At 57.0% G+C, this 22,346-nt stretch overlaps 1 protein-coding gene across 2 annotated transcripts; it reads left to right on the top strand.

Annotated features, from left to right (window-relative positions):
* Positions 1-529: 529 nt before the first annotated feature.
* On the top strand, positions 530-5,883 carry DMBX1 (diencephalon/mesencephalon homeobox 1). Of its 2 annotated transcripts, none has more exons than XM_029230637.1 (4): positions 530-692; positions 3,668-3,846; positions 4,128-4,476; positions 5,438-5,883. In XM_029230637.1, the coding sequence occupies exons 1-4, from the start codon at positions 539-541 to the stop codon at positions 5,881-5,883; spliced, it is 1,128 nt and encodes a 375-aa protein (XP_029086470.1). In that variant the 5' UTR covers positions 530-538. The 2 variants fall into 2 exon arrangements, with proteins under 2 accessions (XP_029086470.1, XP_029086469.1); XM_029230636.1 differs by having other exon boundaries at positions 539-690; positions 3,651-3,846.
* The last annotated feature ends 16,463 nt before the right edge of the window (positions 5,884-22,346 follow it).

The raw sequence follows: 22,346 nt of genomic DNA, 5'->3' as shown, positions 1-22,346 counted from the left end.
GTAAGTGCCTGGGTGATTAAATGAAGAGATGACTGCATGAAGCAGCAAACGGATTGATGAAGCCCAATGACTAACATGTTTGAGCACACGCTACGTGCCAGACCCTATCGTAAAGGCTTCTCTTAATCCATGCAGCAACCACATGAGATAAGTACTATTACTAACCCCATTTTGCAGATGGAGAAACTGAGGGTCAGAGAAGTTAAGTGACTTACTCAAAGCCACAAAGCTCCCAGGTGGCAGAGTGGAGATTCCAGCCCAGGCAGGCTGACTCCAGAGCCCAGAGCACTAAACCCTACACAAGTCCTGCTGCGTGAATCAATGAATGAGTGGGTGAATGAATAAATACATGCAGGAGCCCTCTTGCTCTTAGCTGTGGGCAAGGCAGGCCACTTTCCGATGGGGAAGCAGAATCTCTCAGGGGTGAGGTGGGCATCCAAGGTGCGGACCTTGGGTGGTGTCTCCGCCAGGGTAGAGTGTGACCGCATGGCCTCACTCACATCCCCTCCCTCTCCCTGGTCTGCAGGCACATGCCGCGATGCAGCACTACGGGGTGAACGGGTACTCGTTGCACGCCATGAACTCGCTCAGCGCCATGTACAACCTGCACCAGCAGGCGGCCCAGCAGGCCCAGCATGCCCCCGACTACCGGCCCTCGGTGCACGCGCTTACCCTGGCCGAGCGCCTGGCTGGTAAGGGCCGTTTGTGGGGACGGGGGCTGGTGGGGTGGGGTGGAGGAGAGATCTGGGGGAAGAGACTCTGGAAGGTGAAGACAGGAGGGAGTACTGGGAATGTTTACTCTGGGAGACTCAGGAAGACCCAGGTCACTTAGTAACACAGGGAGATGTCAATTCAAAATCTATATGTGACTGTCCAGAGCACCCTTGTTTGCCAGCACTGTGCTGGGCCCTGGAGCTGCCCTATGCCTTCAGATTCCCTTAACCACCCTGTGAGGGAGGGATTCATTAGCCTCTCTCACAGGTGGAGAGACTGAGGTAGGAGGTAAGGGACTAGCCCACAGCATTCCAGCTAGGAAGTGGCTGGAGTGCCCAGGGAGTCCCATCTGTAACAGCTCCCATGTTTTGATCACTGATTGTATGCCAGGCACTGTGTGAGGCGCGCTCTCTCTCTCTGTGCGTCTAACCATTCAACTCCAGTAAAGGGAGGCTATTATCTCCATTTTATGGACAAGGAAATGGAGGCTCAGAGAGGTTAACTCTAGGCAGGGCTGGGGTAAGAGGTTAGAATGTGACATTATGGCTAAAAATCTGAGCTTTGAAGTTACAGACTTGCAGTCATTGTAGGGTCTGCCCACTCACCTCTCTTCTCTGAGCCTCAGCTTCCCCCTTTATAAAAGGGAACATGGTGGTGCCCATCCCATAGGATGGCTGGGATGTTATTTGAGATAACATAATCAAGGTATTCAGTAGGGACTGGTAGGTGCTCAGAGGAAATTATTACCCAGGTCCCAGGGGAAGTGCCCATGAGGGAGCTGCAGCCTGGTCCCCCCCCTCCCAGTTCAACTGATTGTTGCCCTGCCCTGGCAGCCCCTCAGTGAGCATGGGAAGGATTTGATGGCATAGGTGGGGAACGTGATTTCCTGGGAGGTGGAGCCACCCGCCCCACCCTGTCCCAGGCCAAATCTCAAGCAGCTGGTGAATTGCTCTGGCCCTGGGCCAGGTGGTCCTCAGAGAGCTTTAGGACACTCCCAGGGAGGCCAGGTGCCCAGAGGCTCATGAGAGGGCACGGCAGGAAGAATGTGGCCAGGATCAAATGGTGGGGCAGACCAGAGAAGCATGATCAGGTGATGCAGTCAGGGAGGGCTTCCTGGAGGCCACGGAGCAGGAGTCAGGCCTTAATAGGACAAGGAAGGGGGACTAGCGTGAGTAAAGGCACAGAAATGGGATGGGATACGAGGCCTGGGTAGGGGTTCCGGCCTGGCAGGGAGGGTGAGGTGGCCGCTTCTACTCCTTCAGACGCTGCCAGGCTCTGGGAAGGGCTCAGTGGGTAAAATGGAGCCCCTGGTTACCTTCTGTAGATTAGCATTGGGGTCATCAGTCTCCAGCATGGGGATGTGGGTGCAGTCCTGCCCGGGCTAGGGCTGCTTCTCTGGTTTGGAGTGAATTCCCTGTGCCCAAGCTGGTGGTGACATTTGATCCTTACCATGTTCCAGGGCTCAGAGAGGAAGAGTCAGGGACAGAGGCTCACCTCTGCTGGTGGGGACAGAGGAAGTGGAGAATTCAGTGCTCCCACCAATTCTCTAATCTTGAGAAGGAGGGATATGAGCTCCAGGCGGGCCTTTGTATGGAGGCCTCGCCTTCCAGCAGGAGGTTTTGCTGATGGTACAGAGAGCCTGGCGTCCCAGGCTGTGACTACCTCCCACCCTTGTAGTCCCTGAAGCCAGCAGCAGAAGGCTGAGCTGCTGCTCCCACACCCAGTGTTCTGCTGAGAGGGGTCCTCACTTCTTCCCCTCCCACAGCGTGACCAGCATGAGCTCAGGGCTCGGTCCAGGCGGGGATCAGTACCAGTTTGCAAGAGGCTCAGGGCTCCCTCTTTACACTGAAAAAGGAGCAGCCCAAAGTCTGAGGCTTCCTGGATACCCAGTTGCCTCCTACTTCCTCGTTTAGAGTGTGGCGTTGACTCCCCAGTCCCTGGAGTGCAGGGGAAGGACCTTGGCAGCCCTGTGCAGAGGCTGACACAGCTCGGGTTCCCTTCAGCATAGGTAGTCCAGGGTCCACTTATGGGTGTTGGTAGGCGGGGAGAGAGAGGTTAACTGTCCATCCTCCAGGGACTGGTCAAGCAGAAGTGTTGGAGGCTAGACAGCAACCCCAGACAGACATCTATGCTGGGAGGTTCATGTTCCCAGCACGTGGGCAGGACTGTGGAATCTGTGGTCCACCAGGCCTGTCTCCCCTCCAAGCCTGTGGTGGTTAGTACCTGCTCTCTTTGTCCTTCCCTCCTGGAGGAAGCAGCTAGAAGGGTCAAGACCACACGCAACAAGGCTTTCCTGTGTTCTGAGGGCCCTGCCAGAGCCAGGCTTTCTGTTGAGGAGACATAAGAGCAGGAGCCTCAGGTCCTGCCATCAGAGATTCACAGGCCAACTGGGACGATGAGATTCATACCCAGAGGACTTGGATCAAGTGCCAGTGAATTCCATCTCCTCAGTCAGACCTCTCCTAAGTGTACCTTGCAGATAAGTCATGGCCTGGCTTCTCATGGTCGGGACAGTATTTTGCTGGTATCTAGAATCTAAGGGTCATAGGCTATTAGAAGCTTTGTGACATGGACTTCCAAATTATTAGCATCATGTACTCTCAGAATATTATACCCTTATTATTCTGGGACTTTAAGGATTTTAGGGCAATGCCCACCCACCTACCTACCCACCCACCCCAAACCAAATAAGGAAGATCCCCCTCAGTCATATTCCTGACAGCCATTCACAGAGATGAGTTAGACCTCAGTGGTCCTGATAGTGAATGATGGGGTGGAGTGATCTTGAAAATCCAGCCACACGGAGAGGAGATGGGTAATTTCCAAGGGGGAAAGGACCAGGGTCTAGCTCTGGCAGGACCACAGTGGGTCAGAGCAGGGTAAGATTCAAAATCTATTTCCCATAATTAAATGGGCCCCCTCTCCTTGCCCTCCAACGGCTGTACATTTCAAGACATCATCTTGGAGGCCCGCTATGGCTCCCAGCACCGCAAACAGCGTCGCAGCCGCACGGCGTTCACGGCTCAGCAGCTGGAGGCCCTGGAAAAGACCTTCCAGAAGACTCACTACCCGGATGTGGTGATGCGTGAGAGGCTGGCCATGTGCACCAACCTACCTGAGGCCCGGGTACAGGTAGGACCCAGCCCCTCTAGCTAGACCTTGCAGGCAAGCACCAGCCCATCAACCTGGCTTCCTGCTGTCCAGGAGCCAGCACTTTAGCCCTCGGTGCCAAACTGCAACTGGGGTCTCCATGAATGCCTTCAGCGACAGGGAGGGTGGGTTGGAAAGGATTGTGGGTGTGTGTTTGCTACAGGGCGGGGGCAACCTTGCCACTCACACTCCCTCCGGGAGCACCCTGCCCCACAACTCTGCTGCTTCCCCCCCCACTCCTGCTCTCCTCGCCCTGTTCCCAGGTGTGGTTCAAGAACCGCAGGGCCAAGTTCCGGAAGAAGCAGCGCAGCCTGCAGAAAGAGCAGCTCCAGAAGCAGAAGGAGGCTGAGGGCTCCCACGGGGAAGGAAAGACCGAGGCCCCGACTCCAGACACCCAGCTGGAGGCCGACCAGCCCCCCAGCCTGCCCAGCGGCGACCCCCCTGCTGAGCTTCACCTGAGCCTATCCGAGCAGTCGGCCAGTGAGTCAGCCCCCGAAGACCAGCCAGACCGGGAGGAAGACCCCCGGGCAGGGGCTGCGGATCCCAAAACTGAGAAGAGCCCTGGGGCTGAGAGCAAGGGGCTGGGCTGCAAGAGGGGCAGCCCCAAGGCAGGTGAGGCCCAGCAGCAGCTGTGGTGGGCCGGGGCCCAGCGGAGGGAGAACAAGCAGGTCTAGTCGCACAGGGGCCTGGCTAGCGAGGGGGGTCAGAGCAGTGATAGAGTTAGCCTTTGTGGCACTGGACCTGACCCAGAGAAAGGACTTGGCCATAGCAGGCCTGTTCCAGGTGGTCACCCTTTAGTTGCTGAATCCTGGAAGGGTCCAGGGAATTCAGGGGGTCGGGGGAGAGGCTGTGTGGCAGGGGAGGGGTACTTGGGGAGCTCAGGGCAAAAGCTATTTATCAACCATTATGGAAATTTTCCAGTATTTTAACAACCAGTACAGATGTACCAGTGCATACTGGGTGAGTACCATATGGGTACCAGAGAGTCCCACATGCAGCAGAGACTCAGAGCTGTGTTTTTGATGGAACAGAGCTCTGGCAGGAGGCATAGCTCAGACACAAACCCTGGGCTCAGGCAGGGAGTGGAGGGGGCTGTGAGCTGAGAGCTGGAGGGGAAGGGGAGCCACAGACAGGAGAGGGGAAGGGGAGGTGACTGCCCTTGAGAAGAAAAGGAGTCTTTGGGTGGGACATTTCTGTACTACCTGACTTGCTTATGGCTCAGCCATTCCCCGTGTCAATCTGTGATTCTGTTGTGACGATTTCAAGAGTAAATAAAACTCTTTTGTCCCACCAAAACCAAACAACAACAAAAAAAAAAAGGAAAAAAGAAAAGGAGTCTCCCTAAGAAGTCAGAGTCTGGGGCCTTGGCAGAGTCTGGTGCTCCTCCAGGAAGCTTGGGTCCCTCCCTCCCAGGATTCTGGGGGATGCTCAGCCCTGGCTGAGGTGTGTGGATATGGTTTCAGCCAAAGCCTGTCTTGTCTGCAGCTCCAAGGGGGTGGCAAGGCCGAGGGAACCCCTCCTGGCAGACCAGTGCCCTGTCCTGAGTCCTCGATTCTTGGTTCTCTGCTTGCAGATTCCCCGGGCAGCCTGGCCCTGGCCCCTGCAGCCCCCGGGGGCGGCCTCCTGGGCCCCTCCCACTCTTACTCCTCATCCCCGCTGAGCCTCTTCCGTCTGCAGGAGCAATTCCGCCAGCACATGGCCGCCACCAACAACCTGGTGCACTACTCTTCCTTCGAAGTGGGGGGCCCGGCCCCTGCTGCTGCCGCCGCCGCCGTGCCCTACCTGGGCGTCAACATGGCCCCTCTGGGCTCACTGCACTGCCAGTCCTACTACCAGTCTCTGTCAGCGGCCGCTGCTGCCCACCAGGGCGTATGGGGGTCTCCACTGCTGCCCGCACCCCCCGCAGGCCTGGCGCCTGCCTCGGCTGCCCTGAACAGTAAAACCACGAGCATCGAGAACCTGCGGCTTCGGGCCAAGCAGCACGCGGCCTCCCTGGGACTCGATACGCTGCCCAACTGACTGCTGGCCTCCCACCCAGCCAGGGCTCTTGGGTGCCCCCAGCCCAGCCCCATGGTTAACCCAATACGGCTCTCAGGGAGTTAACTCCAGGAGCCCAGGGATCCCGGAGCCTTGGAGTCCTGCTTCCTGTCCCTCTCCCCCTCCCCCCACCAGAGCTCCAGCCCTCGGTGAAGCCCACACCTACGCCCTGCCCTCTGCATGGCCCTGCTTGGATCCCACGGAGGCTGAATGGGGAGGAGGTGAGAGGCTGGTGGCCCCAGCTTTCCTCGGGGAGTGAGAGGCTCTCGCTGGCTAGATCCCCACCTCAGCGTCACCTCCTCCCATCCCTCCCTTCCTCCCCTTCTGTCCCTAGTAAGTTTGTGTGTGGAATGTGAGATATATAAAGCTATATTTTCAGGCACCTGCCTGCCCCAGGCCCCCTGCCCTGCTCCATCTCTTCTCCTCTGCTGCTCCCGCCTCCACCTGCAGCTTCCACATCTCACTCTGGCCTTCCCTTCTCTCTGTCTCTCTGTCTCCCCTTTCCTTCTTCCCTGCCCGCTCTCTCCCTGTCTCTGTCCAATTCCCCACCCCGTCTCTCCCCAGCCTCTGTCTTCCCCACTCTGGATCTTCCCCCATGTCTCTCCTCCCTGCCCCTGCTTTCTTTCTTTGGCGCTGGCTGTGTTGGTGTTGTCAATTCCCAAGCTATGTTTGTTTGGGGTTGTGGCTTTTTAGTTTCAGTAAGTTTGCTTCTTCCTGTTCCTCTCCTTTTGCTTCTTCCCTGCCTGTCTCCTCCCCGCCGGCACCCTCTTGAGGCAGCTGTTCCTTTGCATCCCCAGTAGAGGTGATACGGCCCTCACTGGAGACCCTGGAACCACTGGAGCTTCAGGCAGTAGGGGGCACTAATTGCCCACCCTCCCCCACCAGCCCAGAGTCTAGAAGGGCGTGTTCTCTTCTCTCTCTTTTCTAGCTTTGAGGCCCCCCCCTCATACCCCTGATTGAGGAGGAAGGGAGTGGAGGCAGGAGTCAGACTGGGGCAGGCAGCAAAACGGCAAGGCAGCATCTCCGGCTGCCACAGCGTTCATCCAGGCCTGACCACAGGGCTCCAGACCTCTCTTTGGTGAGACTTCCCTGGGTGGAGGGAGGCAGCAGGGAATGGGTGCTCTCAGAGAAGTGTCTTCAGAGGAATGCGGTCCCACGCCCTGGGCCTCCAGGTTCTGCAGTTAGTGTCCAGGGCAGGGGTGTGACTAAGCCAGGAGGGAAGGTCGGACTCCAGCTCCTGATCACAGTAAGCGCAAACCATGCAGCAGTGCGGAGTCTCAGGCTTCTGCCGGCGTCCTGTCCCAGAGCCAGCTGTCGAAGTAAGGGCTTCTGTCCAGGTAGTCACTGGCTCAGAAAGGTATGCTCCTGCTTATGGCCAGGAACCCAGCCCAGCAGACTCCCTCTCCAGGTGGAGTGACCTTGAGTCAGCCCATAGCCTCTCTGGGCCCGTTTCTCCACCTGGGTTAGATGGCCTGTAATGTCCTGTCCGGCTCTAACATTCTGCACGTCTGTGCTTACAGCCTTGCGGGGCAGAAGTTTTTAGTTAAATTAATAACCACCACGAAAAGGCTCTCAAAAGCACAATGTATGAATTAGAAAATGACTGTTGCCTTGCTGTGGAGCAGTGGGTGTCACACGCACAAGCCTCTCCATGGGTACAGCCACAGTCTCTGCATCTCAGTTGCCCCAGTAAGTATAATGGGTCCTTTCAAGTTGAGACAATCTGGATTTGATCCTGTTGTTCTTGAGTTTTAGTCCAGCTTCTGTGGTCCCCCCATCTCTAAGCCTTCACATGGTCTCAGGGGCTCAGGGTAAGGGGAGGGAAATGGCTTGCACAGATCCTGGGCCATGATGCCCAGCCCTGTGCAGCTCACCACTGAAGCCTCCACACCCTGCTTAGGGAAGCTGCATCTGAAAACCAGGGTAAAGGTTCCTAAGGCTTACCTCCTCTCCCAGTGGTAAGAGAGGCGGGTCTACTGGCAGGATTGCTTTGCAGAGTAGTTGATGCCCATGACCCTTGGGGAGTTCGTCTGGCCTAGGGCAGATGGAGAAGGCTTTGGATGGGAGCAAAGTGAGGGGGATGGTAGCTTGGGCCAAGAAAGCTGTTTGAACAAAGCAGTGGAGTGAGACTTTGTGGATGATGGGGAAATGGTGGCTGGCTTCATGAGAGGTGGGGCTGAGGGTCCTGAATCCAGTATCTCACCTGGATGTGGCAGGGACCAAGGCAGGCAGGTGAGGGTTTCTGAACAGGGGGATCAGTTGAGCCAGGATCAGGTATCTGAGATTTGGAAGGTGAATCCAACAGCCACAGGAGATCAGAGGAGAGACTTGGGCAGGGAGACAGGAGGGTAGCAGAGACTCTAGGAGACAATAGGGATTTCTGGTTTAACCTCTGGGATCAGCTCCAGGAAGCTCTGTTTCCGAAATGAAAGCAATCTCATCTAGCCCAGGCATGGGGACTGAAGCTTTTTGCCTGTCCCTGGAGGCAAATGACTGTCACTGGACCTTGGAATACAATAGCTCTAGACATTACCACCTCCTCCAGGAAGCCTCCCCTGACTTCCCAAGGAGCAAGTCCACCCCGGAATCATGTTCTATTATGGCAGAACCAGGCCCACCTCTGGCTCAGCCCAGCTTCCCTCAGAGCTTTGTCAATACTTCCTCATTCAATTGACCCAATTCCACCAGCCCAGAGAAGGCAAGGAAAGTATATGTGGTCCCCTTCCCCGGGCGAGTCTCAGTGTAGCTTAGGGGACCAGCCTCAGTGACTGAAAGCAGCTAGAGAGCAAGAGGGGAGAGTACTTGTAAGCCGTACCCTGCATCTCCTATCAGCTTGGGGTGGTCCCACCACACCTGAGACTGAGGCTGAAGTCTCTCCCAGGTTGGCCTGGTCATCTCAAGGCTGAGAGCCAGAGGCTCTGACTGTTCCTTCCAGGAAGGCCTCATTCCTCTCCTCTCCCTCCTGTTTGAGGTCTCCATTTCCCTGCTTCCTCACTTCCCCAGAGCATGATCCAGGGGCCTGGGCCCCCACCCCGACTCCGCGGCAGCGGGCTGTACAGACTGCTTTCCAAACCAGCTGTTTTGTGACCTTTTGTGCTTAGAGGTCGTGCCAGCCCGTGGCAAAACCACTGTGTACCGTATTTATTTATTCCGTTAGTTGAAAAAACGAGACTCAAATGCCCCTCCCCGGCTCCAGCCCCTGCGTAGTGCAGCATGACACTCTGTCCTGTGTACCCCTCCATCTGTCTGTCTGACTGCCTGTGGCGTTGTGACCTGTTCTTTGTCCTACTTGGTAATAAAAGAGAATCTGGCAGCACAGCCCTCGGTCCAGGTTCATTCCCAGAGATGCCCATGGTGGGCTGAGCAGATGTCGTCTGCCTCAAGGTCTGCTCACGGTGATCCAGCGCTGTGGCCAGTGGTCACGGTGGTCTAGCTCCCTCCAGGGCCCTCACCAGTCTGTGGCTGGTGTGCCACTCTGGGGAGGTCATGGGGAGCAGAGGGACCAGGGCGGGGAAGGGTTCCACCATCTTCTCTGGGCGGCTTGGTCCTCACCCAAGCCCGTGTGGCAGGGCAGCTGAGGGTATTCGGGGTAGTCTGGGGGATGGGTATGTCGGTCAGAGAGGGGCGGGGGTTCTGTGGGAATGACGGGAAGGCACACCGGATCTAAAGCCAGAGCTGTTCTCCAATGGGATAGGCAGCTTATGGAGGGAGGGAGCCCTTTGGCCTCAGAGGTGAGGAAGCAGAGGAGGTGGAGGGACTCTGCTGTGGTGCTGGATGGACTGGAGATTTATGAAGCTCCTCCTTTTAAGAAAAAGACGACTGGCAATTTCCCCTACTCAGCCGTCATGGCCCTTCCCCGGGGTTCTGCACAGAGGGTCTGCATAGGGCCCCTGAGCCAGAAGGGGTGGTGCAGGCTCGGGGTTGGGGTTTGGGGGTGAGAGTCCCCTCTGGGGGTTTCCTGGAAGGAGAACACCAGCAGACCTGACTGGTGTGCAGGGAGCTGCTTGCTGGGCTTCCCAGGGAAGGCGCCTCAGGCCAGAGGGACCCATGGGGCCCTGACCCCCCCATTTCCCAGGTCGAAGCTGGACCCTAGGAGGCACATTCCTCTCTCCCCAGTGGGACTGAGGATTAGGGTGGGGAGCACCCCCTTCACCTTGCCTTCGCACCTCCCTGGGAGGGGCTGGCTGATCAAATGTCTGCCCCAAATCTCCTACTGCCCCTCCCAGACCTGAGCCCCGCCTGCCCCTACATACCTCTGCCCCAGGTATACACCTTCCCTGGTGGAGAGGGCACCCTGGGAACTCTGCAGTTCAAATCACTCATGCACTCAGCACTTACTGAGCACCTGCTGTATGCCTGGCCCTGTGCTGGGCACATAGAAACGAGTAAGGAAAACATGGTCCCTTCTCTTAAGACAGTACAAAACAGGGTTATTTGGGGTTCAAAAAATAGAGAACCATGGGAGTTCAGAGGAGGGGTCCCTAGCTCAGCCCAGGGAGGTCAGGAAGGCCCCTTAGGAGGGAGACTTTTGAGCTGAGTCACATAGGTCCAGTGTTCACCAGGAGGGCAAGAGAGAAGAGTATCCTGGGAGGCACATCACACACAGAGCTGCAGGACCGACAACTGGTGAGCCCCGAGCCCTGGGGGAGCCAGGGCCTGTCCAGGTGGGGCTTGAGAACGGTGCGGGGTAGTGTCAGGGGCTGAGGAGGGAAAGGAAAGCTGGGAGCTCAGACTCAAGCCCAAGGGGCGTTGGGAGCTATTCCCACCCAGTGGGGGAGTGGGGTGATCAGATTTGCATCTTAGAAAATCCCAACCTCCCATACCTTTGCTGCATGGTGGCTCAGGAGGAGGTAAGGAGACGGAGAGGAGGCCACTGTCACATCCTGGTGGGAGGAGGGTGACATCAATGTGGACTAGGGGAGGAGGGGTGGGGGAAGGAAGTAGAATTACTATGGTTACTGCAGGTTTAGGAGGGGTCAAGGGTGCTCCTGAGTCTCTGGCTTGGTGGATGGGGACCCTTGGGCTGGGGTGAGGGGAATGAGCCCGAGTTAGACTGGTCTTTGGGGCACCTTTAATTTATTCAAGGGAAGATGTTGGGATGTACTAGATCAGGGCGCAAAAGAGGGGTCTGTCTACGTTGCTTAGACTTTATTTAATAAGTACTTACGTAACACTTTCTCTGTGACTGGCACCTCACAGATATTGTCATTTAATACTCACATAACTCTATGTGGTATTATTATCCCCATTTAACAGATAAAGAAACTGAGGCGCAGAGAGGTTAAATAACTTGCCCATGACCACACAGCTAAGTATTGGGCAAACCAAGGTATGAACCTGGCTAACCTCAGAATCCATGCACTTCACCTTGGTGGTTGTCAACAGAGACAGAGAGTGAAACCATGTCACTAAGTAAGATTACACAGGGGACTCTGAGGATGGGACCTCAGGGAAACACTGACTACAAAGCAAAGAAAATTCTGTTATGGAGTTGGGACAAGCCGCTCCTGGCTTGCTGGTGACTTTGGGCAAATAACTGCCCCTTTCTAGTCCTCAGTTTCCTTTTCTGTTGACTGGGAATCATTAACTATGTCCAGCCTGCTTCCTGGGAGGCTTAGGTGAGACCAAGAGGAGAAGGGTCTGGAGGAGGCCGAGGGGCTGAGTGGCCTGTGCCCGGCACGCAGTAGGTGCTCAGACAGCCCACGGTGGGTGAGATGAGAAAGGCATGGGGGCTCCCTGGAGCTTCTCCCTGAATCCTCATTTCCTTAGACCTTGGCCCGTGTTTTCCTTCGGTCCAGGGTTCTTTGGGGGCCCTGTGGAAGGGGCACCATCTGAGAGGGTCTTGGGGGATGGACCCCTTTAGGGCGGGGCGGGGTGGGGTCCGCCCCTCCCCCGTTTCCCACAGAGCTGCCGGGCCTGGAGCTCCCCCACCCCCACCCCACCCCATCTCTCATTCTCTGCTCCCTTCTGGGAAAGCCGATTAGGAGGCAGCCTCCTGCCCGCCCGCCTGACAAGTTTGTCTGAACTTCCAACAAAGGCCCTCAGAGGGCTGCAGAGGGAGGGCCCGGCACCAGGAACCTGACACCACCGGCCCAGGATCACCCGGGCAGCCTAGGAGGCGGCTGTGCAGCTCTGCTCACCCTATGCAGGCAGGAAGGTCTCCCAGAGGGGACCTGACCCCTCCAAGGCCTGGGGGCTGGCAGGCTGGGAGACATCTCCCCCTGGGATCCCCTCCTAACGGGGACAGGGCCAGCCCCAGGAGGTCAGGTGGGGATCTGCATACATTCTCACCCACAGTCACACACACACTCCCAACTCCCAAGGACACTCGTACCCTCCCCCGCTCACAACCACACACACACTCACACACGTATCCTCTCTGTGATACACACGGGACGTGCTGACTTCTGCATTGCACCACACAGTCTCAGGGTGTCTGCGTGTCTGTCTCTGCTATGCTTGCACACACCACCCATACAAGCCCTCAGCCTCGCCTGGAGGTTGCACACTTGCCCCACTCCCAGATGTGCACTCTCCCTGGCTTACACTCCGGACAGCATCCCCCCAACGCTGGGACAGTGGCTCTAACTCCCCCCTACACACAGGCCTCCAAGCCACACTGCCAGCTTGGTGCCTGGAGATTCTCCACGATTGCTGCCCTGGGCCTGCTGAAGACACTGCCCAGATACCCACACGAGAGTCAGACCCGGGCCCGAGCTGCCGTTTAACACCCTTGTTCCCTGACTCCATGCATCCATCCTCACACACCATCTGCTCTCTTGAGGACACCTTGGGGACACATAGGCCTCTGGGCTCAAGCCCTGTATTTTTCTGATGTCTCCATTTCAAAATTCTTAACTTTTTTTTTTTTTTTTTGCGGTACGTGGGCCTCTCACTGTTGCGGCCTCTCCCGTTGTGGAGCACAGGCTCCGGACGCGCAGGCCCAGCAGCCATGGCTCACGGGCCCAGCCGCTCCGCGGCATGTGGGATCCTCCCGGACCGGGGCACGAACCCGTGTCCCCTGCATCGGCAGGCGGACTCTCAACCACTGCGCCACCAGGGAAGCCCCCAAATCCTTAACTTTTAAACAAAGGACCCTGCATTTTCATATTGCCCCGGACTCCACCAATTATGGAGCGGCTCTCACGCCCTCATCACAATCTCCCTCAGCCTGACTCACTCGGCCCTTCTGAGGCTTTAGAAACTCCGAGTCTCCAGAAAGCCCTCGACTTCTCCCACCTGCCCGAATGCCTCGCTTCGTCTTACAGCTGAGCCTTCCCTGTCCACCCCCATCCCTCACCGGGCAGCTGAATGTGATGGGTGGAGGGAACTACTAAGAATATACCACACTTCTATATACCTCCTCCTAGTGCGATCTTGGGGCTCAGTGTCCTCATCTGTAAAACAGCCTAATGATAACGCTGACTTCGGGGCTCTTTGTGAGGTTTAAATAACATCTGTAAAACACTTAGCACAAAGCCTGGCATTTAGTAAATACTCAATAAATACTTGTTATTATTGCTATGATCACATTCTTATAAGTGCTGGCGAACGAAACTAGACTGGCCCTATGATTGTCTAGTGGGTAAAGTAGAGATTGCGCGAATAATCACACATACATAAATGTGAGGTAGGAGCAGTGGGTGAGGAGCACAGGTCTCTAACCTCGTGAGGTTTACAGTTAACAGGAGAGGCGATCTGAGGCAAGGATCAGGGATTGGTCTGGAACAGGGCCAGGAATAAGTCTGAGGCTAGAATCAGGGATCAGCCCGGGGCACATGGGTTAGGGGACAGAGGTGGGGCTCAGAATGGGGCCAGGGTCAAAGCTTTGTGTGTGGCTGGGATCAGGGATCATGTGGGGCCGGGGGTAGGGCTCAGTCTAGGGCAAATCACAGCTCAATTAGAGGTCAGAGTTGGGGCTCAGAATGGGGCCAGGGCAGAGCTCAATTCGGGGCAGGGCTGAGCTAAGTCTGTCACTGGTACCAAGTCAATTTCATTTCTAGCAGTGACTCACTGTGGGGCTGTTTTAATAAGCTGCTAGGCTTCTGTGAACCTCTGTTTTATCATCTGTAAAATGGGGAGATCTCTGTCTACCCCCCAGCCCGTGGGAACCCAGTGAGCTAATAATGGAAGCGGAGGATTGAACCGCTGCCACAGCTGCTAATGATTCTAAGCCTGGCCCCCTGGGGTGCTCCTCCCCCTGCCAGGCTGGGGAGGCCGTGCCATCCTCACCTAAGTCCCCAGCTGTGGGGAACTTGCCACCCCAGCCTGGGATCCTTTCCAAGAGGAGTCTGGAGACTTTGCAAAGCCCTTTGAATAACAAAGGCCACGGGAGCGATATTTCGTCCTGGGGACTGACTGCCCAGTGGTTCCTTTATCTTGGCAACCAGGTTTGAAGAGCCATTCTTGGAAAGAGCTCGTGTGGGGCGTGTGCGGGTGTGTGTGAGTGTGAGCATGTGCTTACAAAGCTGCTCTTTGTTGCCGTCCCCACCTGAGCGGCTGCAGACCTGGAAGCCTGGGTCCTTCAGAGTTCAGCCCATCCATCCATCGCCTCCACACAGATGTGCTGGGCAGCCAGGAGGGCGGGAACACTTTTTTACCTTAAGATTTTCCCGGAGGAGAGAGCTCCAAGAAACAGGAGCCCTTGTGCCTCAGGAACAATGTAGGCTAGGCTGAGGTGGATGCTTGACAACATGGGAGAGATGAAAGGGAGTTTTGGTTCTTTTAGCAGGTGCAGGGCATCCTTGGCCCTGGGGTCCCTCCCCAGCATACACGGACCCTCTGGAGGCAGGGCCGACAAGATACCTGAGAGGCTTGCCTCATTCAGACTTACCTTCAGTCTGCTCTTGGTAAGCCACCTAGAGAGAGACTGTGCAGCCAGCAAGCCCCGACCTGCCTCTCGGACTGTGGGACATGGGAGAAGTCCCTCTCTGGGCCTCAGTCCCTGTGTTTAAGTTGGGCTTGGACTGAAGCCCCTGACTGCACTGGGTGGAAGCTCCAGATATACAGGCAGGACCTGGAGTAGCCAGACCTGCAAAAGGAGTCTTTCTGCCTGTCTTTTCCTCTCCCTTTCTCCTGTTCTAGCTGCCAGGATCCCACTAAGCCCAAGCGAATGGACAAGTGTGGGCTGGCGGTGGCCTACTGGAGGGCCTGGTGTGTGGATGGTCTGGGGGTTCCTGCTACAGGTTCTCAGAACAGACATCCTCAGGGCCCCTCCAGTTCAGTCCCCATTTGGGCAGGAGTCACTAACACCCAGCCCCTGCCACAAACCCACGGGGACGGGAAGCTCATTACCTTGCAGGGCAGCCTGCTCCAGGTCTGACTGGGAAGTTCTTCCTCATTTGAGCTGAAACCTGCCTCCTCCACATCAGGCCTGGCCTGGGGGGTGGGGGTGGTGTGCACACAGAAGACATCTATTCACACTGTTCTGGGACGTCCAACCAAACTGGACCACGTGGCACCTCCCGCACTCACTGTGCCCCTTCCCACCTGTCTGCTCTTGCTGATCAGGCCTTCTAGGGAAAGCCTGTTCACTCTTCACAACCCATCCATATGCACCCTCGCCAGGAAGCCTCGCCTGATCACTCAGCCCCTCCCTCTCTTGACCCCTCTTGGCCACCCAGGGACACCCAGATGGAGCTCCCTGAGCAGGACTTGGCACGAGCAGAGCCAGGCTCAGAGTTGTTGTGGAACCAATACTGCACCTGTCTAACTGAACTGGAGGTGCAGCGTGAGGGGCGGGCTCTGCCTCGGACCCTGGGAGCCCGGTTCCTGTCTGGCCTTGCTCTGTGGCCCTGGGCAAGCCCTGGCCTTTTCTGGGCCTCTGTTTCCTGTGTAGAGGTTGGAGGGTAGTCTATTCAGGCCACCCGCCTGCCTTGGACGGCCTTGCTTTCTGAATATCCTGCTGAGTTTTCTCTTCTGTGTGATATTCACCCCCCAGTTTCCTCAGTTGTTCCATCCAGGGCCTCTCCCCATGCTGGACCATATGACCCGCTGTGGGTGCAGATGGGGCTTGGAGGCACTCGTGGCAAAGGCCCAGCAGCTGCCCAAGGAAGTGGGATGAAGGGGTGTCCAGGGATGGTGCCCAAGGACCAGTGAGCACCCTTTGGCCATGCAGGGCCTCGCCCTTCTCCTTTAGAGATGAGGCTGGGCTTGAGGCTGAGGCTGTAGCCCAGTCCCTGTCTCTTCCTGTCTCTTCTCTTCCTGAGGATGTGGCCCTGTCTTGGCACAGGCTTTAGCTCCCTCCTCTCAGTCTTGAGTCCCAGTGCCCACACTTTAGGGACCACCCGCCACCAGTCTTTGTGAGGTGGTTGGGAGGGGCCTCAGTCAACTAATGTTTATTGAGCACCATCTATATGCCAGACATAGCCTGGGAACTGGAGATGCAGTGCTGAACGAGACTGTCCCTGCTCCCAAGGCACTCATTGCTGGTGGGGAGACAGACAACAGGTAGATAGGTGCTGAAACAAATATGTTTGGGGTGCTGATTAAAGGTTATGAAGAAACTCAAATAGAGAGTGGGGTCAGGGTGCAGCTGAGGAGACGGATGGAAGGAGCAGACCAAGAGTGAGGCCAGAGAGGACCAGACAGATCAGGTCGACAGACAGGCTGGTGCAGGCCTGGAGGCTCCACTGAAGGCTCCACTGAAGGCTCTGGGGGAGAAGGGGTGGGGGGGTGGGTGGGATCTATTAAGCTGATGACTCCAGGCCCTAATCCTGTACCAGGCCTAGGCGGGTAGTGTGTGTGTGGGGGAGGGGAGGGGAGCACCCCCGCTGGGGTGTAATTTCACGCTGAAGGGCCTGATGGGGCGTCCCAGGGACTGATCCTTTCTGGATCAGAAAACTCACTTCCCTTTGTCGCATGCAAGGGCGATTAATGCCTTAACCCTTTGTGGGCTGGCCTAGGGCAAGCCCCGCCCCCCCTCCAGCCCCTTGGGACCTAGCCCAGAGCCCTTCGCCTCCAGCCCCATCAGCTCCTGGACCTGGTTCTGTCTGCAGAGAAGGAGAAGCTGTGACTGAGGACAGCCAGGGGACAGCTTTCCAAGCAGCTTTTCCATGTTCCTGTTCCCCGGAATGCAGCTGCCCAGGCCCTGTGCCCCCAGAGATGTGAACTCCCCACCCCTATCTGCAGGTTCTCTTATAGCTCAGTTCAAGTCCAGTCTCCTTCAGGAAGCCTGGGGTCTAGTCCACCGGCCACCACAGGCTTCCCACATGTCCTGCGAAGGGGTTCCCACTCTTTCCCGGGGGGCCCCTCCCAGCGGCCATAAGCAATACAGCCATAACCGCCTAGTCCCGCTGCCCTCGCAGCGAGGAATGAACACTACTCCACCCCACACCCCCAGAAGGCCAGGTCCCCTGACCCTCACAGTCCACGCCTCCAGTAGCACCCCAGGGATAGCCCTGGCCATTCTGTCCAATGGTGGCATTGCAGGCCTGGGCAGCTCACCACCGGCAGCCCCTGCCTCTCCGCCCGCTCGAGATCGCGGCCCCCGTCTCTCCCCGTCTCTATTCAAAGCCCCACCAGGAAGTTGTCGCACCTTCTTTGGCCCCTCCCCTCGCTCCTCGCAGCGTAACTTCGCCGCATCCCGGGGCAGCCCCGGCGGGTCGCCCCTCCCAAGCTCCCCTGGGGTCGGGGCAGAGGGGCAGGGACCTGAGCTGGGCCTCCCCTAAGCTCCCCGGGTCTCTGAAACCCCAGCCCTGTTAAAAGAAAGGCCCTAAATGTTATTTACACTTCGGAGTCTTAAAAACCATTAACAAAAGCCACTTAATTCAATTATCTTCCCGGCTGGCTCGGTTCTCAGAGCTGAGCGCGGGCCTCCCCTTGCCGCCACCCCCCGCCACCCCCCCCCCACTGTCATTGTGTCGGGCTAATGAGGTAAACTGAAGCGAGCCCTGTCCCCCCTGACAGGTTTATGAGAATTTAATAAAGCGTGGCCGGGACCAAATGAGTTGCCTCAGCCTGGGAGAGCTCATTGTCTTCGGCGTCAGCGTTTTTGACTCGAGCCGCCCCTCCCCCGCCCCGGCTCCCGCCTGGCTCGGCCCCCACGCCCGCGCCAGTGCCGCCCAAGGTGAGCCTGGGGAGGGCCTGGCAGAGGCCCGCTCGGGCCCCGCAGGGCCGAGGCTCCCCGAGCCGGCCCTGACCTGGGCAGTGTGCCCTGCGGAGGGGCTGCGTGGTGCCTCGCGGACCTTCCTGTCCTCACACACACACACCAGACCCCGGGAGGGTACGGGGACCTCCGGGACTCCTCCTTCCCGCCTCCCTGCTCCTGTCTCACCCACCACTGCCAACCTGAGGCTGAGGTCTGGCTGGAGCCGCCTTGAGTGTGATTCACTTTCTCTTGCTTGTCTGCAGTGACCGGCCAGAGCGAGGGGGCTTCTCTTCCTGCCAGGGTACACGGTGGGGACACGGGACCCTCAGTCATGACCTGGTCACCTTCTCCCTTTTGCCCTGAAAGGTAACGAGGGGTGGAGCACCCCTTCCAGGGGTGGAAGGGACTTGCCCAGGTTTTAGCGGGAGTCAGAAGTGCAGATGGAAGAGGCGCCCAGGCTGGAGGCCCCCAGACGCACAGGCAGGCGGGCAGGCCTCACCGGAGCTCCAGGGGTATCTGGAGAAGGCCCAGCTGTCCTTCATCCCTCATGTCCCGGACAGCCTAGAACCGGCCTTTCTCTGTCTGGCCTCTCAGGGATGCAATGTCTAGGAGTTTCCGGACCATTCAGAGACCCAGAATTCCTTCTTTCCCCTTCCAAAGTGTTTCCAGAAGTTACTTCCTTCTGGGGCTGAAGCCTGGCCTGGGAACCTCATCTGGAAGGTCCTGTAGTCAATGGGGTGTGTGGGAGCCAGTCTTTGGGATCAAGGCTCAGTCCGTGACCATGATGAAATCTCAGTCTTAGTTCAGGGTCAGCATTCAGTGTATTGATTAGGGTCAGAGTTCAGGTTGGGACCAAATTCAGGGCTCTGTGACCAGCGTCAGGCTCAACCTGTTACTAGAATCAGGCCTTAGTGCATGCATCAGGGTCAGGGCTGTCTGTGCCCAGAATAAGGGCTTAATGTTTGTCCATGACCAAGACTCAGTCTGTGCCCAGATCAGGGTTCAATTTTTGGTAAAGGTCAGGGTTCAAGTCAGAACTCAGTCTAAGATCAGGATCAGGGTTCACTGTGTGGCCCAGGCAGGGTCAAGGCTCCGAATGTGGTCAGGATCAAGCTCAGGTCAGGACTTAGTCTAAAATCAGAGTGGAGGGCTCAGTCCAGGACCAGACCCAGGACTCACCTGTGTCCTTGATAAAGGATGTCTGTGTCCAGCACCAGGCCTCCCTCTGTCGTAAGGTCAGGTTCCAGGGTTGGAGGCGTCACTTAGTGAATCTGGGTGACTTTAACACCCACCCCTTTCATGCACACCCAACTCCCTGCTCCCCACCTCCTCAGAAGAGGAAAAGGCAAAGTTGTGCAGTCTGGCTGGGCTGTCACCTCTATCCCCTGTCATGTGCCCAGGGTGCCCTCTGGTGGCACTCCCTAGCAGTGCCGGTTTCCTCAGTCTTAGCCCATCCATCTGGCCATCTCCTATGCAGGGGAGCCTGGCCCTCAGGTGCATCCATTAATGCTCATCTAGCCAGCTCTATATTCCTGTGTCACCCCACCTCCCCACAAAGCAGAAAACAGGAATTGGCCAGGAGAACTCCCACACGCATAAGGAGCTTTTCTCCCTTCCTGTCCAGAATCAGGCATCTTGATAAATCCCTGTTTCTGGCGGCCCAGAGTCTTAGCTGTGTGATAACATTCACACCCTTTACTCATTCAGTCGTTTGACAAATATTTATGGGGCACCTACCTTGTGCCAGGTAGGCACTGAGTGCACAGCTGTGAATAAGCCAGAAGTCCCAACCTCTTTGAGCTCACATTCTACTCACTTCTCCCTGATCCCCGACTCCACTTAGGTGAGATTCAGAACTGGGCAACTTCAAGTCCCTTCTTTCCCCTAAGAGTCAGAGGTTGGACTACTCTAGGTTCTGGTTCCTGGTCTTCATCTCTCCTCATACGCCTCATCTGGACTCATGGCTTCACCACCACCCACAGGTCAATGGCTTCTGCATCTGCCTCCCCAGGGCTCTCCATCTGGAACTCGGGCCTGCGGCTCCAGCTCCTACAGGACAGCTCCACTGGGTTTACAGACCTTTCATCTGACAACAGCCCTTGCTTTTCCTCCACCATATGCCCAGCTGCTCAAACCAAAATTCTAGAACTTCCTTCCAGATTCCTCTCTTTCACTCCCTTAAACTCCCCTGACAGGGAGACCTCAAAAATGGGTGTCGAGGGCTTCCCTGGTGGCGCAGTGGTTGAGAGTCCGCCTGCCGATGCAGGGGACACGGGTTCGTGCCCCGGTCCGGGAAGATCCCACGTGCCGCGGAGCGGCTGGGCCGGGCCCGTGAGCCATGGCCGCTGAGCCTGCGCGTCCGGAGCCTGTGCTCCGCAACGGGAGAGGCCGCAGCAGTGGGAGGTCCGCGTACCGCAAAAAAAAAAAAAAAAAAAAATGGGTGTCGAATCGGCCCAGCTCACAACCACCGCTCCGGTCCTGACTCCCAGCGTTTCCCACTGCAATGACCTCCTAACCTGGCCCCTCTTTTCCCTCGTGTCCCTCAACATCTATTTTCCACATAGCAGGCAGAGTGAGCTGTACAGTCATAAATCAGATCATGTCACTTCCCTGCTTAAAACCCGCCAGTGGCTCCCATCTCACGGAGAATAAAACCCCAGCTCCTCACCCCGCTTACTAAGCTTTACAGGAGCTGAGCACTATGCCTGCTCCCACCTTCTCCAACTTCATCTCCCACCCTTGTCTCTACAGCCCTTCTTTCTTGGTCTGACACATGGAAGCCAAGTTCATTCTCACCTTAGGGTTGCACTGGCCATTTTCCTGAGCATGAAATGCTCTTGCTCTAGACCCATGCGTGGCCAACTCTTGTCAGTCAGAGCTCAGCTTAAATGTCACCTCTCAGAGAAGACCTCTCCAGCCATCGAAGTCCCTCTGTCACACCTTCCTATTGTGATTTTCTGCACAGCACTATCAACTAGCTAGGATTTTTTGTCTTGTTTGCTTACTTATTTAATGCTTTAATTCTCCCCCAAGTAGAACGTAAGCTCCTCCAGAGCTTGTTCACCAAGCTATGGGTTCATAGTAGGGCTCAGGAATTATTTGTTGAATTAATTAGTAAAAAATGGTCCTAAGTGGCCGCCCTCATTTCTTCTAGTGGGAAGAGAGGGAGAGGATCTGAGTCCACAGTCCTTAGTGGGCTCCCTTGTCTTGGCCCTCTGGGAGGTGGCCTCACTGTGCCACCCCTGAGCTCCCCCAGGCCCCAGGCGGCACCCCTCCTTTCAGAAGGACCAGCTATGTGTCCTCCACATAGGACTGTGTGCAGCCCCTGGACCTCTGAGGACATACCCTGGTGCCTCAGTTCTGAATCTCAGGGCCAGGAGTGGGAGTGGGAGGGTTTAGCCTTCATCCCAGGACCCCTCGTCAGTGTCCCAGCGGGAGGTGCCAGTCCCTGCTCAGATTCCTCAAGGTCAGGGAGCTTCCTGCCTCTGTGCCTTCAGAATCACCTCCTCTCCTTCCACAGAAACGTGCTCCCCACCTGGTGGCGCCCTGGAGCCCCTCTCTGCCCTCAGGGCCTGGAGCCTGCCGGGGAGGGGACTGCAGACATGCGGAGACAGGGCAATCCTCCAGCCTCCTTGTGTGTGGAGACTGCGGCTGCCCTTGGGCCTCGCTGGCTCCACGGTGGATGCATTGCCCTAGGGGGGCCTGAAGGGATATGAGGGAAGGAGTCCCCAGGTGTGGCAGGCCTGGAGGGATACTGGGGGGCTTTGCTAGGGCTGGCGGATTGGAAAGTGGGTCCTGGGGTATACAGCATATCTCCTGGTGTGCCTGGGGAGGGAGAGGAGGCACAGACGGGACAAAAGATGACCTTCAGCTGGCGGTGACAATGCAAGGGAGGCTCCAAGGAGCCATGCCCCACAACCCGCCTTCTACTGCCACCTTGATCCCATTCTATTCACTCGCACCATCGATCTGTGGCCCACTGCCTATCACATGCTCACTCTCCTCCCCAGCAGCCAGGCTCCAAGACAGGATCTGGAAGTCTTCTTGTAGAAGAGGAAGAAACCCTGATGGTGCAACTCCAGGCCTCTGCCAGCAGGAGGGGGAGGGGTTTGGGCTGGGCCTGGCATTCCTGGGCTGGAATCTAGGGTGCCTCTTCTTAAGAAGGTGGTGGGAGAAGGGTGGTCCACACCCCAAGGCGGCATCAGCAGTGGCCCCTCTCACCTCCTACTCTTCCAAGGCAGCAGGTGGCGTCCGAGGCTGCCAGTGGACCAGAAGAGACAGGCCTGGAGCCTGGGGAGGTGGCCTTCCTTACACACACACACACACACACACACACACACACACACACACACACACA

The sequence above is a fragment of the Monodon monoceros genome, unplaced genomic scaffold (genome assembly GCF_005190385.1).
Source record: "Monodon monoceros isolate NGI ecotype Baffin Bay Population unplaced genomic scaffold, NGI_Narwhal_1 Super_Scaffold_18, whole genome shotgun sequence".
Classification (NCBI taxonomy): domain Eukaryota; kingdom Metazoa; phylum Chordata; class Mammalia; order Artiodactyla; family Monodontidae; genus Monodon; species Monodon monoceros.
The sequence above is the reverse complement of the archived record's forward strand: the minus strand, read 5'-3'. Positions and strand labels throughout refer to the sequence as shown.